This window comes from Myxocyprinus asiaticus, chromosome 6 (assembly GCF_019703515.2).
Source record: "Myxocyprinus asiaticus isolate MX2 ecotype Aquarium Trade chromosome 6, UBuf_Myxa_2, whole genome shotgun sequence".
Lineage (NCBI taxonomy): Eukaryota > Metazoa > Chordata > Actinopteri > Cypriniformes > Catostomidae > Myxocyprinus > Myxocyprinus asiaticus.
The window spans coordinates 27,628,899-27,644,776 of NC_059349.1; the positions used below are offsets into that span (position 1 = coordinate 27,628,899).

The 15,878-nt window shown below is 39.4% G+C and overlaps 1 protein-coding gene across 8 annotated transcripts in view; it reads left to right on the top strand.

Annotated features, from left to right (window-relative positions):
- The window catches only part of LOC127442281 (TRAF2 and NCK-interacting protein kinase-like), a 215,890-nt gene that overhangs the window by 147,684 nt on the left and 52,328 nt on the right, over window positions 1-15,878 (top strand). For all 8 annotated transcript variants that reach the window (XM_051700171.1, XM_051700175.1, XM_051700173.1 and 5 more), the window contains 3 exons: window positions 1,863-1,929; window positions 2,025-2,223; window positions 4,823-4,933. In XM_051700171.1, coding sequence (XP_051556131.1) covers window positions 1,863-1,929; window positions 2,025-2,223; window positions 4,823-4,933 — 377 coding nt within the window. The remainder of the gene's footprint in view (window positions 1-1,862; window positions 1,930-2,024; window positions 2,224-4,822; window positions 4,934-15,878) is intronic.

Genomic DNA, 15,878 nt, shown 5'->3' on the forward strand with positions numbered 1-15,878 from the left:
TGTTAACTTGGGGTGGGTAAAAATATAGATTTCCCGATTGCATCGCGATCTTCATTTGAACGATCACTATATATATTCTTAAATCCCAAGATTAATCTTTTACTCTATGCACAACCCTCCACTATAATCGGAGGAAAACACTCGCATTAGCAACCCTCGTGCTATGCGACTAAAATTTATATATTTAACAACTGGCATGTAAATGTGTAGATCTCACTCACCAGTAATTGTGTAGTATAGTGGTGGAGTATTCAGCAGTGAGATCCTTGCACTGCTTGTTGAGAGCAAAAGTTGTTCTGTGAAATGCGTGTCCAAAAACGAGATCCACGCAATCTGTTTGTCATTGAATAATTTCTCTTAAAATACTCTGTTCTCTACAGTCAGTTGTTGATAAAAATAAATAAATAAATCTAATCATGCATGGCACAGATGAGAGAAAGCCTTTCAAATTCTCTCTCTTGTGCTCATTTACAGATGCTCTTTACAGAAATGCCAGTTTTGTTAAAGAGGCTGTACTCTTTTGTATTTATATATATATATATATATATATATATATATATATGAAATATAATATCTTATTTATTGATTGAATACATGGATTAGTTTTGTTTTTTTAAACAGCCAAAATATGGCAAATTATTAAAAGGTAATAAAATATAATTAGTGAAATCAATATTTTTGTAATGCACCTAGATAGAAGGTCCTCTGTATAATTAACAGGATTAGCTGAGAGAGAATTTTTCATATGTAAGAAAAAGGGACATTATAACAAAAAAATACCCATATGAAACAATATTGAATTGAAATCGAATCAAATCGAGAGCTTGTGAATCGGAATCTAATCTAATTGAGAAATCCTTATCAATGCCCAACCTTAATGTTAACTGAAAATACAAAGAGAAATGTTTAATTTGACCATTTGTTGCTTTGGTTATATCATGTGAGATCACATATAGCTTAAACATTTTCATGATTAAGACTTAATAAATCTTTAAACGATATGTAGAATTTCTGATCAGGCACAGAATTGAATACCCAAAACATCTGCTTTCAGCCAGTGAAATCGCTTCAGGGTCCTAGGGGAACAGGATATTGCACAACCAGAGATTCTTTTATATACTGAGATACCAACCTCTGCGGCTCTACCATAGGAGAGAGCCTATTCGGTCAACCTGGATCACGTGAGTCTTCTAAGCCAATCATATAATGGCCCTGATGTCATTGAACCGTGTTCAGAGTCTTACGACGGTAAATCACCGTTTGCTGATACCATACAAATTAACGGGGAGAGCCATAAACACCATTCTTTCGCAAAATTATCCGATATCTCTTATAAAACACCAATTTTATCATAGTGAATACCACACAAAAAGACTGTTTAGTGTAAAACACATTGAAGATTAGTGGACAGGCGATCAGTTCATTAAGTGATGAGCTGTTTCCTCCTAAAATCAGTTTATTCAGCGTACTGAAGCATCTCCTCCATTTGACGTCTATTCATAAAGAACGGCCTCTAGTCTCCTCGTCAGTGTACCACCACGTCATGGTTTATTTGGCTCCCCCTGGGAAATAGGCTCTTGCACAACACAGGTACTGGGAGGTTAGCCAATCGTAACACAGTTCGCTTGCTTATAGAAGTCTTGAAGGTAAAGTAGCAAAAGGGAAGTCTTCAAGGTGCGAAAGCAAAAACAGTCTGCTTAATTCTATGGGTCAGAAAGAGGGTTGAAATGGTTTATTTAAATTACAAGTGATTTTGGTGCTAGAAACCTAAGGGGGCTGAATGTAGAGGTAGCTGACAGAGACCCCATCAGGGAGGGTTTTACATGTTTGAATGTGACCGCTGGACATTTTTTCTCCTGCAGATGAGACAGAGTATGAATACAGCGGGAGTGAAGAGGAGGAGGAGGAACGCGACATGGGAGAACCCAGGTACAGCCATCATGAGGCGTTTGGGGTTGAGAGATCTGGATGTGTGTATATGAGACAGAACTGACTGAAGCGTCCACTGATCTGTCCCCCTACAGCTCCATCATCAACATACCCGGTGAGTCCACTCTGAGGCGGGACTTCCTGCGCCTGCAGGTGGCCAATAAGGAGCGATCAGAGGCCTTGCGCAGACAGCAGCTGGAACAACAGCAGAATGAGGGACACAAGCATCAACTACTGGCGGAGAGACAAAAACGCATTGAGGAACAGAAAGAGCAGAGGCGCCGATTAGAAGAGGTATTCTATAGTGTGCTTGTTGTGTTAGACTGTTGAGTAATGGCAAAATTAGCTGAACAGTGCAGACTTATACCAGCTGTAGTCTCATGGCACAGGATTAATTTTAGCTTAGATAACATCAGCTGCTCTGAACTGATATGAGTGGCACCTTTCTTAATGTAAATCTCTAGAGCTTTGCTGCTTTCATCCACTTAGACCTGCCCTGTGATGTAAAGAGATTGTGCTATTTACATTGAGAAAAATCCAGATTAGGGCATAGTCACACACATACATAAACACCAGCATTCCTCTCCCACAGGGATTGGGCTTTCAGAATGAGTGTTTTTACAAATAGACTTAGCATACCATGAGGCGAAGGGTCATCTTAAGGCACTGATTTTGGGAAGCAGAAACACAATGTGTGTTAGTGATGTGCTGGTTTTTTTATGAAGTCAGGTTTTGGAATGCAACTACAAGGGCAATCGAATACCATTGAATATATGCACTAATTTTGCTGGTGATTATAAAATTAAGCAAATTTGTAAATATCACTATGATTTAAAAATCTTTTTATTTCCCCATTAATTTTCCTACAGACTGTGTAATTTGATTAATTTCCTGATTGCTCCTTGTCTTGTGACTTGTGCAGGTATGAGAGTGTTAAGACGGATGTTTTAATAGTGTCTCTGATTTAAACTTGAGTAGCAAAAATCCAACAATGCAAGAAAACTGTTTAAAGGGGTCATGAAGTGCTATTTATCATTTTAATATCTTTCCTGTGGTCCACTGATAATGTTCTGAAAGTTTTTTTGCACCAAAACAATCACAATTTAGTAATTATAGGATCATTTTCCACCCTGTTTTTGGCCCTGTGTCTGAACCACCTGGTTTTGGCCTAAACGCCTCCTTATAACTTCAACGTAAACGCCCACTGTTCTGTTTGGCTAACATCATGCAGTCACTCAAATTCAGCAAACTCAATCGGAAGAGCATTATAAAACAAAATTGCAGGGTTTACACATAACGGACATCCAACACATTGCATCTGAATATATTAAACTTCATCTCAACCACAACTGTTAACACTCTACACCATAAACTATCAAATAGTCATGACATGAAATATTCATGATTGAAACAGTTTACTTACGTTTTTGAAGTGTTTTTAAGTGCCCCCTCCTTCAATAACAGTTCCTTTGCAAAGCTTGAGTCGTATTTTGTCTGTTCACAAGCAATCCATGCTGACATGAGCCGAAAAAATTGCACATACATAGTCCAAATAATGGTGAAATTCTGCACATACATACACGGCACCGAAATGGTCTAAGACGTCCATCGTCAAAGACGTTCATCATCAAAGACGTCCTATGTTTACATACACCAACAATTAAAAATAGTGCAGATGGGCAAAATAACGCGTCCATGACGTGTTTGTGCTCAAAGCAACACAGGCAGCAGCTGAATGAGAGAATTGCTTCTCTCTTTCAGAGTTGTAACTTGACAGTGTCTTTTAAAAATGGCACAAGATATGTATCAAGCGGTCAAAGATGTCTGTCTAGTGCATGAATATATTAAAAAATAATCCAAAATAGTCCAGATGCATCAACTTTGGTGTTATGTTAGGAATAGTTAGCCACGGAAGGCCTGCTCTCTTGACTTGAATTGTGCGCCAGTGGGCGGGGCCAAGAGTTCGATGACGCATGTTGTGGAAGGGTAAATACAAATAAGCAATGTGAGCAACAGATTTCAAAATGAGACATTTCAGGCATTTATGAGGGTGGCAACTATAAATGCTCTTTTTAGACTGGGGAGGAAGTTTTGAGTTCTGAAATTTACAGTATGTTTTTATAGTACAGTTACCTCTTATATGTCTAAATATCAAGGAAAATTGTATTATCCATTTCATAACCCCTTTAAATGAGACTTAAAATCATTGGATTATTGTCTGCTTTTGATGAAAAAACAGACAGGCATGCACACAACACTTGCGCACATCGGACAAACCGGTAAGAAAGCCGCTAAAGGCATTAAGTGCAACGCAAAACTGGGGTAACTGGCAAAAATTTACCATCGATCGGTTTATGCTTAATCATCTCATGACCTTAACTCATATAAAATTAAATGCAGTTTAAGATGTTTACATGACCTTATGCATTGTCAGCTTATTAAATATAATCATGATTTATTTTTAACTACTATTTTTACTGTGTTTTACTCTCATAAAACATGTTGAAACTTCTTGGCCACAATGGCTGTTAGGTTAAGGCTGCTCTGATTGAAAAAATTGCCCTTTTAATTCATTGCAGAGCAAATGCATGAAACTATATTTAAAAATATAGATATAATGAGACTTTTGTTTTTGCTATATCACCCAGGCTTAACACCTACTGGTGTGTATAATTGAGGACATCAGCTGGTCTGGCGGAAACTGGCACTTTATGTCTTAAAAGCAGCACACATTAGCAAATGACACACTCCAGTGAAGCTTCATGAGAGCCCCATTACATTACAGCATGAAACCCAAAAATATTTTTTGGCTACTACACTGTTGATACTGTGTGTGAAGATTCAACTGGTGATTTAGTTGCATGTTGGTGTGTTTGGCTTTTGTGTCTCACAGCAACAGCGGCATGAGCGTGAGCTCAGGAAGCAGCAGGAGAGGGAGCAGAGACATCGCTATGAGGAGCAACTCCGTCGAGAGGAGGAGAGGAGACAGGCCGAGAGGGAGCAGGTATATAGAGTAAACGCACACAGTGTTTTTCACAGCACTGCTCCATTGACACAGCTGGAAACCAATTACACACTCAATTAAAATAAAGGTAATTGTTGGGAAATGAGGTGTGTGTGTGTGGGAGGGGTGGACTCAATCTGAGAAATCCCCTGTTGTGTCTCTTGGTATGTCCTCTTTGGAAAAAATTATTAATAAATAAGGTAAATATGTGCAAAATGTTTTTATTAAAGTTAGGGTTTGGGTTAGTCTGTAGTATTTATAATTTGCCTCATATAAAACAATACAAGTATATGGTATGTCCTCATTTATATAGCCAAATAAACGTGTGTGTGTGTGTGTAATGTGCAAGTACTTATAAGTATCTTTAATTTGGGGACAAATTTGCAACTTGAAGTTAAAGATAAACCTGACAAACCCTTCATTTGGGGATGCCCTCATTTGGAAAAACTATTCATAAATAAATCAGTTTATATATAGAGTTGAAGTCAGAAGTTAACATACACCTTAGCCAAATACATTTAAAGTTTTTTACAATTCCTGACATTTAATCATAGACAACATTCCCCATCTTATGTCAGTTAGGATCACTATTTTAAGAATGTGAAATGTAATAATAATAATAATATAGAGATTTATTTCAGCTTTTATTTCTTTCATCACATTCCCAGTGGGTCAGAAGTTTACATACACTTTTGTAGGATCAGAGTAGCCCGGCAGAAGGAAATTAAGAAGAATTAAAACAGAATTTCACCAAGATGGCCTAGAGCACTAGAAATTCCTCAGAGCTATAAAACTAAGAGCTGACAAAATGGCTCTCTAAAGTCTGGCATGGCCCAGCTAAATGAGATGAACCACATCTGGCCAATAAAATGAACAAAAGAGATCTGTAAACCACAAAGACCTCTACTCTTGCAAGATTCTAATATTAAGACATCTCATGTTAATACAGGAACATTTCACACAAAGTCACAGTACTTCACTGAGTTAACCCTATAAAATGCACAGAATGCGTTTGGACCCAAAATGTACACAATGTCCAGCATGGCTAGATAATTCTGAAAATGACGCTATGACCTGTGATCACTTTTATAACTGACAAATTAATGATTATAGCCTGATATAATGCGTTTTAAAGTATGTGTAATGATTTCTAATCACTTATAACTGACAAATTGATGATTATAATCTTTAATCTTGTGTTATTCATGTCATTTTTACTAAGAATGGTAACCATTCAGGATAAAACACCTCATGTTTACTATTGTTGAGATTCTGCATTTCAGGAATGTTTATGTTCATTAATTTTTTATATATTCAGTTGGATCCAAGATATAAAATGTATGGTTAAAACATGTACTATTTCGAGCGGGAATTTTTAAGAATCCTTTACACAAAGGATTGTAAATCAACTTTGAAAAGACAGACAAATTGACCATGTGACTCTGAAAAGCCACCTCTGATTGGCTTAGAGCCTCTTTGGGGTGTGAACAAACTGAATGGGTTAAAAGGCAAGCCCGCAGCAACCCTGTAGTTTTCGAGTTCTGAGTTGGCAGTTCTCTACTTCAGCTTCTCCGTGCTCCAAATCCACTATAGCTCCGCGCTCTTGCCCTCGTGGCTTGCAGCCTCGCCACAGTGCCAAATAAGCTAATAAGTTAGCGGGTTTTCATTGAAAGCCTATACTAAACCATAGCATAAAAGCTAGCGGTTAGCATCCTGTGGCCTGTTACAGTTAAATACAGCTTGTGTTTGAACAAACTTGAAGCAAATGAACCCTTTAACTTCTCAAACTTTAAACACGCTTTGTCTCTCTCTCTCTTATGCATTTTATAAAAAAAATTTCCCTCTCCATTGTCTCATAACACAAATTACTATCTCTCAATGAGCAATTGAGTTGAAGTAAATTTAGGCTGAGTTTGGTGAGCTGAATAAAATTGATATTTTCTTCACATTTCCTTTATTATTACCATTTTTATCAATGTCTTACCAAAGCTGAACTGCTAAATAATAATATGTCTGAAGCAGTGCAAGCTTACAGAAAACGTATGGCTGCCTCTCATTCTTATTATTACCTCCAACCCATCAGTTTCCAGCTTATTTTTAATTACTTATTGGATGTTTTATTTTATTTCACTTTTGTGTGTTGGGCACTGAGCTGATTCTGTTAATGTGGAGGCCCCCTCCCAAACAACAACTCTATCTCCAGGCAACACAGTATAAGACTCTAGCAGCTTCCCCATTGTGGAATTTTAAATTGACAAAATCCCTCCAATAAAATGTTTCTGTTACACAATCACGCTCAACGAGCACCAAGCCTCAATCAGAGTCCCTGATATTGCTATTAAGCATAACAACAGAACATTTATTGGTGGATTTTGTTCATTTACATTGCGTGCCCAATTATTAGGCAAGTGAGTATTCTGATCTTATCATTATTTCCATGCACATTTTCAAACTCCAAACCATATAAACTTGAATGCTTATTGGATTCAATCATTTTCAGGTGGTATGTATTTGTGTAATGAGGGAGGGTGTGACGAAAGTGACTAACACCTTATATCAAGGTGTGCATAATTATTAGGCAGCTTCATTACCAAATGGGCCAAAAAAGAGATTTAACTGACACTGAAAAGTCAAATATTGTAAAATGCCTTTCAGACGGATGCAACACTCTTGAAATAGCTAAACTATTGAGGCATGACCACCGGACAATCAAATGTTTTGTTGCGAATAGTCAACTGGGGCACACAAAATGCATGGAGAAGAAAAGGCGCAAATTAACTGCAAAAGACTTGAAGAATTTAACGTGAAACTACCAGGAACCCATTATCCTCCAATGCTACCATATTCCAGAACTGCAACCTACCTGGAGTGCCCAGAAGTACAAGGTGCCAAGTGCTCAGAGACATGGCCAAAGTCAAGAAGGCTGAAACACGACCACCACTGAATATATTCACAAGTTGTAGCGCCAAGATTGGTCAAAGAAATACATGAAGACAGATTTTTCAAAGGTTTTATGGACAGATTAAATGAGAGTGACTCTGGCCCAGATGGATGGGCCTGTGGCTGGATCACTAATGGACACGGGGCACCACTTCGAGTCAGGTGCCAGAAAGGTGGAGGAGGGGTACTGGTATGGGCTGCTATCAATAAGGATGACGTAGTTGGACCTTTTCGAGTTGAAGATGGACTGAAACTCAACTCTCAAACCTACTGCCAGTTTCTAGAAAGTACTTTCTTCAAGCAGTGGTACAGGAAGAAGTCCTCAGCATTCAAGAATGCCATGATCTTTATGCAGGACAATGCTCCATCACGTGCATCCAAGTACTCCACTGCTTGGCTAGCCAAAGATGCCCAAATAATGACTTGGCCCCCTTCCTCACCTGACTTAAATCCTATTGAGAACTTGTGGGCCCTTCTCAAACATGAGATTTACAGTGAGGGAAAACAATACAACTTTTTGAACGGCATTTGGGAGGCTGTGGTTGCTGCTTCAGTGAAAGTTGATCGTGAACAGATCAAGAAACTGTCAGACTCCATGGATAGAAGGCTCATGGCAGTTATTGAAAAAAGGGTGGCTATACTGGTCACTGAATATTTTTGAAAGGCCAAAAATGTTATTTAATTGTCATTTTGTGTTACTTATTTGTTGCACCTACTCTAAAAAAATTGAGAATAAACAGTTGAGTTGGGAGAAATTATTTTTGTAATTTAGTTGCCAAATAATTGTGCACACTAATAGTTGCCTAATAATTGTGTACACTTATATATTCCCCTGAGAAAGACAAAACTCACTTTTTCTTTAAACATTCAGGTTTGAGGTTCAATAACATTTTGGATTGACTGAGAGCATTGTGTTTGTTCAACAATAAAATTAATCCTGAGGAATACAATTTGCCTAATATTTGGGCATGCAGTGTAGTCTTGGTTATGTTCCATTTTATTTTCAAATCCATGTCTCCCTCTGACTTTCCTCTCCTTACTGTTTACAGTCTAGAGACAAAGCCTGTTGAACCACATATAATTCTGGTTAAAATATTTGTCATCAGTAAGACTCATCTTGATATGTCACATTAACCAAATTTTGTGTGTTCTCCCTGGTCTACCCTCATGCATCTACTGTATTTGTGTTTATCAATGCAATCTAAATTCTGGCATCCAAACGCAGCCACGTCTGGAAATAAATTGCAGAGAGAAGCGGCAGGTAACCATCACTGCCCCCCGAGCATGCCTTTGATAAGCAGTTCAACTGTACCGCATAAACAGGTGTATGGTGTCAATCCTGCCAGATTGAAAACTAAATTAATTACACTTCACTAGTCGCTCACATTCACTGAAAACAACGCTTGGATGTTACTACCCTTCATTTGTGTCCCTGCACATTGAAGCCAACACCTAGCTGTAACACTACACCTAGGCCATTAACACTGTGCAGACCTGTGTCAGCTCTCTCCCTAGTCTTCCACTACAGTGTGCCAACATGTTGCTGAAGACTGAGCCCAAGGCCCACTGGAAAGACTTAAAGGCGTTACTGAGTGACTTGATAGAAAAATTCACCAACTACCTGGCCCACAACCTCATAGGCCATATGTAACGTGTGCATAGACCAGCTAGCAGCTGAAGCCCAAGATTGGTGCAAGGTGTCCATGAGTATCAATGAGAGAAATCGAACAGCCCCAGGAAGCCCTGACAGTTGCCAAGCACAGAGAGCAGCAGGCTAAAGCCGCCCAAGAGGACCTGGAAAAGAAACTCCAGCACAGCAAAGCGCAACTGGAAAAGGCCATGTTTGATTTGAAAGACATGAACTCTCGAAACAAGACCTTGGAAGGCCATCTGGAAATGTCCAGAACTGAAGTTGAAACCCTGACCCAACAACCGGACCTCACTAAAAATGAGCTTGACATGGTCAGAGATGACCTGAAACACTCTTACGAGTTAAAGTGACAGTTTAAGATGGACGGGCATCCCATAGCAGCACCCCTGGTAAACAAAACAGCATCCTACAACCAAAAGCTGCCACATGATAAGAGACATGAGGGCCCGCAGCACAAAAACTCAGCTGCCCTCTTCCAAGAACCCCTCTCCAACCGCAGTGAAAGGGTAAACATCCCAACAAACCCTGAAGCAGCACCTGGAATGGATTTTAAAGACCTCGACATGCAGACAAGGAACATTGACAAGTTCACACCAAATCCTGCTGAGGGTCACAAGATCCATGCTTACCAGCATGACAGACTTCCACCTGAATATGAGGCCTCAGATGACTAAAAGAGATACTTTATGGCTATTATGGACAACATCCAGCCATGAGGTACAAAGTTTTCTTGACAGACTATCAAACCACAAAGTCTGACTACCAACTTCTGAGAGAGGCCCTGATTAAAGAATTTTCAGACCCAGAGTTTGAGCAAGAGCTGTTTACTGCCCTGAACACAAAACAGGGGCAGAAAGAGACCATACAAGCCTATTACCATACACTATGGCAAGCCTACTTGAAGTCCCGGAACAAACCTGAGATGGAAGAAGTATTGAACTTGAAAACCATTTTCCTCCGAAACCTGCATCCCATGGTGAGCTATCATCTAGGGGTCACGGCCTGTCCTCGCACGATGACAGCTCAACAACTGCGTGACTTAGCACATAAGGCTTATGTTAAACAAAGAATTGCCTCAAGAAAGGCCCACAAGGTATCTTCAGTCTCAAGCCTTGCCTCTCAAAACCAAGGGCCGGCATCAGAAGATATGTGGCATCACAGTAAAGCCAGGTTCTTCAGCATAGAGCAGAGTAAACCCCATGGCGATCAAGAGCGTGACCCCCACATCAGTGCCAAACCCATATGCACATCCAACCACTGGGAGAAACTGTGGAATAAACCACATCCCTTAAGCAATCCAAAATAAAGGATGACATGAGAACCCAGATGGACGTTTAAAGGCAACTGACAAGGAAAGCCATTGCAACATTGTGCAGACAGACACCGAATTAAGCCTGCACACGAAAACCGAACTAAGCCTGCATTCTAACCAGATAAGCCACCTGCAGAAGACTCCCCAGAACTGCTGAAGCTGCTCACAGCATACTTCAAGCAGAATCCACCCAAGGCCGACCATAAAGACATTTCATACTCTTCCTACGGGAATACAGGTACCAGGCACAACAGTGACCGACATGGCACCGGCTTATGGACAGAAAACTCAGCCACTAGCTTTAACCTCAACCACATCTTACATCACAACATGACAAACACAGTCATACAGCAGCTCATGACAAGGCATATACAGACATCAAGAACTGTGTGAAGGACGTCTATGAACTGTAGCTTCATCAGCACCGACAGTCACCTAGAGGATCCAGATTAGCCAAGACACAAAGCGCCAATCTTCAAATGGGTCCACCGAAACCAAGTTGGCAGACAAGAGCTCCAAGACCAGAAAAGGGGGAGCTTCAAACAGTCTTGACAGTTTAAAACAGTCTGACATATTACAGTTCGAACTGTTCTTACAACACACCTTTAACGCACCCAACCACTATAGGAAAATATCCAACTGTTTTCCTCATAGATAAAGCACCCAACCTTACTTTAAGGTACTTGAAAACCATAGCCACCCTACGCCAAGTTCATACACGTACACACTAACCACTCAACACTGGTTATATTAACTTACACACACATTATGATAGGAAACACTCCAATTCCTTTTCAATAGGCAAAATGCTAAAGCTAATCCAATTAGCCAGCAAGAAAGTCAGTGGAATTATATCAGGATTGACTCCTTATGCTTTTCGTTCACGAGCCACCATGAATTTATAGAGCATTCAGAAAGCTTCATGCGAATAAGACATTTATCTGTGATATTCCATCATAGTGTGGACAAGAAACAGTCCCAACAAAATTTAAGGAACCTTCCGCGTTATGCTACAGAATTGAACCTCTACTCTGGCAAGATTCTAATATTAAGACATCTCATGTTAATACAGGAACATTTCACACAAAGTCACAGTACTTCACTGAGTTAACCCTATAAAGTGCACAGAATGCGTTTGGACAAAAATGTACACAATGTCTAGCCTTGCTAGATAATTCTGAAAATGACGTTATGACCAGTGATCAATTTTATAACTGACAAATGAATGATTATTGCCTGATGTACCTTTTAAAATATGTGTAGTGATTTGTAATCACTTGTAACTGACAAATCAATTGTTACAATTTTTAATCTTGTTATTCATGTCATTTTTACAAAGAATGGTAACGATTCAGGATAAAACACCTCATGTTTACATTTAAATTCTTTCTGCATTTCAGGAATGTTTGTTGATTAATTATTTATATATTTAGTTGTATCCAAGATATAAAATGTATGGTTAAAACGTACTATTTCGAGCAGGAATTAAGAATCCTTTACACAAAGGATTGTAAATCAACTTTGACAAATTGACCATGTGATTTTGAAAAGCTGCCTCTGATTGGCTTAGAGCCTCTTTGGTAGCCTCCGAGGAAGACCTTCTCTTCTCTGCTGCGCTACAACACACACACACACATGACAGTCCTCCATGCGGAAGGCCTCATTTCAAAGCCGCCTCGTCATCCATTGTTAGTATTTGGTAGCATTGCCTTTTAAATTGTTTAACTTGGGTCAAACATTTTGAGTAGCCTTCCACAAGCTTCTCACAATAAGTTGCTGGAATTTTGGTTTATAAGCCTCCTTGCTTGCACATGCTTTTTCAGTTCTGCCCAAAATTTTCTATCGTATTGAGGTCAGAGCTTTGTGATGGTCACTCCAATACCTTGACTTTGTTGTCCTTAAGCCATTTTTTCACAACTTTGGAGATATGCTTGGTGTCATTGTCCACTTGGAACACCCATTTGCGACCAATCTTTAACTTCCTGGTTGATGTCTTGAGATTTTGTTTCAATATATCCATATAATTTTCCTTGCTCCATGATGCCATCTATTTTGTGAAGTGCACCAGTCCCTCCTGCAGCAAAGCACCCCCACAACATGATGCTGCCACCCCCATGCTTCATGGTTGGGATGGTGTTCTTTGGCTTGCAAGCCTCACCCTTTTTCCTCCAAACATAATGATGGTCATTATGGCTAAACAGTTCAATTTTTGTTTCATCAGACCAGGGGACATTTTTCTTTGTCCCCATGTGCACTTGCAAACGGTAGTCTGGCTTTTTATGGCAGTTTTGGAGCAGTGACTTCTTCCTTGCTGAGAAGCCTTTCAGGTTATTTTGATATAGGACTCATTTTACTGTGGATATAGATACTTGTCTACCTGTTTCCTCCAGTATCTTCACAAGGTCCTTTGCTTTTGTTCTGGGATTGATTTGCACTTTTCGCACCAAACTATGTTCATCTTTAGGAGACAGAATGCATCTCCTTCCTGAGCGGTATTATGGCTGCATCATCCCATCGTGTTTATACTTGCATACTATTGTTTGTACAGATGAACGTGGTACCTTTAGGCATTTGGAAATTGCTCTCAAGGATGAACCAGACTTGTGGAGGTCCACAATTTTTTTTTCTGAGGTCTTGGCTGATTTCTTTTGATTTTCCCATGATGACCAGCAAAGAGGCACTGAGTTTGAAGGTAGGCCTTAAAATACATCCACAGGCACACCTCCAATTCAGTACACCTCCTATCAGAAGCAAATTGGCTAATTGTCTAAAGGCTTGAAATCATTTTCCAAGCTGCTTAAAGGCACAGTTAACTTAGTATATGTAAACTTCTGACCCACTGGAATTGTGATTTATATTCAATTAAAAGTCAAACAATCTGTCTGTAAACAACTGTTGGAAAAATTACTTGTCATGCACAAAGTATATGTCCTAAACGACTTGCCAAAACTATAGTTTGCTAATATTAAATTTGTGGAGTGGTTAAAAAAAGAGCTTTAATGACTTCAACCTAAGTGTATGTAAACTTCTGACGTCAACTGTGTGTGTGTGTGTGTGTGTGTGTGTGTGTGTGTGTGTATATATATATATATATATATACACATACACACATCGATCAGCCACAACATTAAAACCACCTGCCTAATATTGTGTAGGTCCCCCTCGTGCTGCCAAATCAGCGCCAACCCGCGTCTCAGAATAGCATTCTGAGATTCTATTGTTCTCACCTCAATTGTACAGAGCGGTTATCTAAGTTACCATAGCCTTTTTAGTTTGAACCAGTCTGACCACTCTCTGACCTCTCTCGTTATCAACAGGGCATTTCCGTCCATAAAACTGCCGCTCACTGGATGTTTTTTTTTTTTTGGCACAATTCTGAGTAAATTCTAGAAGCTGTGGTGCGTGAAAATTCCAGGAGATCAGCAGTTACAGAAATACTCAAAACAGCCCGTCTGGCACCCAAAGAAATTATAAAATGTATATATTTTTCAATAGTGCCAAAATTTTTTAGGGTTAGTATGCAATCATTATAATTAGATTAATATAAAGACTAGGGCTGGAAAATGTAACGCATTCATTTCTGCAATTTAATAGTTGACTGGTTTAACACATTAAAATATAAATTTAATTAATCCAGTATCCGTTTTTTTGAAACTTCACTCGTTTTTCCCCACTTCCCGTAGCTAAAATTGCCATATATACATTTCAAGGAGGTACACGCTCGACTCGACTGCACATCCCAGCACAAAATCTGATTGTGTGGAGCAGTGCACGCTTATTCACTACATGTGACAAGTAAACACGAGAGCGAATTTACTGTACGAAGATCTGAGACTTCACCGGCAAGCATTGAGCCAGGTGTGGAAGATATACGGGCAAGCTGCCATATCTCTTTGCATCGCCTAAGATACCCACTCACAGTCACCTGAACCAGTCATTGTCAAAAGCTAAACCGCGCATGAGAGACCCAGCATATGCGTGATAGAGACTTAATGGCAGCCAGTGAAAATAATAGATTTTAAACTTCAGCAAATTAAAGTTCCGCATATATCTGTACAGTTGCAATCAAAATTATTCAACCTCCCTGACCAGCAATACATTCTGGTGATGTGAATGAAAACACATCAACTAAAACCTCAGTAAACAGTCAAGTGTTTAATATACATTTGAGTGATTTTGAGAACAAAGAGTTCAGTTTTCCCAAATTTAAAAAAAATAAAATAAAATAATTCTCTCCACAAATGTCATGTCAAAAATATTCAACCCCCAAAGTCAGTCATTTGTGGAGCATCCTTTATCAGCAAATAAATGTTTCAGGTAAGTGTTCTCAGGCTTCGGACACCTCTCTATCAGAATTTTTACACATTTCTCATGAGCAAAAGCTTCCAGCTCATTGACATTCTTTGGTTTCTGTGCGGCCACTGCTTCCTTGTAATCCCAGCAAAGGTTTGCTATGGGATTTTAATGATGGACTGAAAGGGCCATTTAAGGACATTCCACGACCTATCCCTGAACCAGATTTTGGACATCTTTGATGTATCCTTGGTGTTATTGTCTTGCGGGAAAGTCCAGTGATCACAAGCTTCAATTTACACACTGAAAGCATCAAAATTTTCATGCCAAAATGGCCTGATACCTGAAAGAATCCATGGTGTCAGTCACATAGTCAGGATAGCCGTTTCCTGCAGCCGCAAAACACCCCCATAACAGGACTGACCCACCTCCATGCTTGACTGTGGGGATGGTGTCGTTCTTGTCATCACCTTGTCATCTTACTCCAGACGTACTGCTGACCCATGGGTCTAAAACTCATTTTCAGTTTAGTGTCATACATCTATAAAACCTTCTTCCAGGACTCCACAGGTCTTTCCTAATTACTTCTTGAATATTCAAGTCAACATTTCCCTTGGTGAAGTTTTGCTTTCTGCCACACCCCAAGAAGGTTGCTGTTGTACCATATTTAAAAAATTTATGAATGGTGCTGCCAACTTTGTCTTGGAAATTGAAGTGCCTTGGAAATGTACTTTTAGCCATGACCTTTC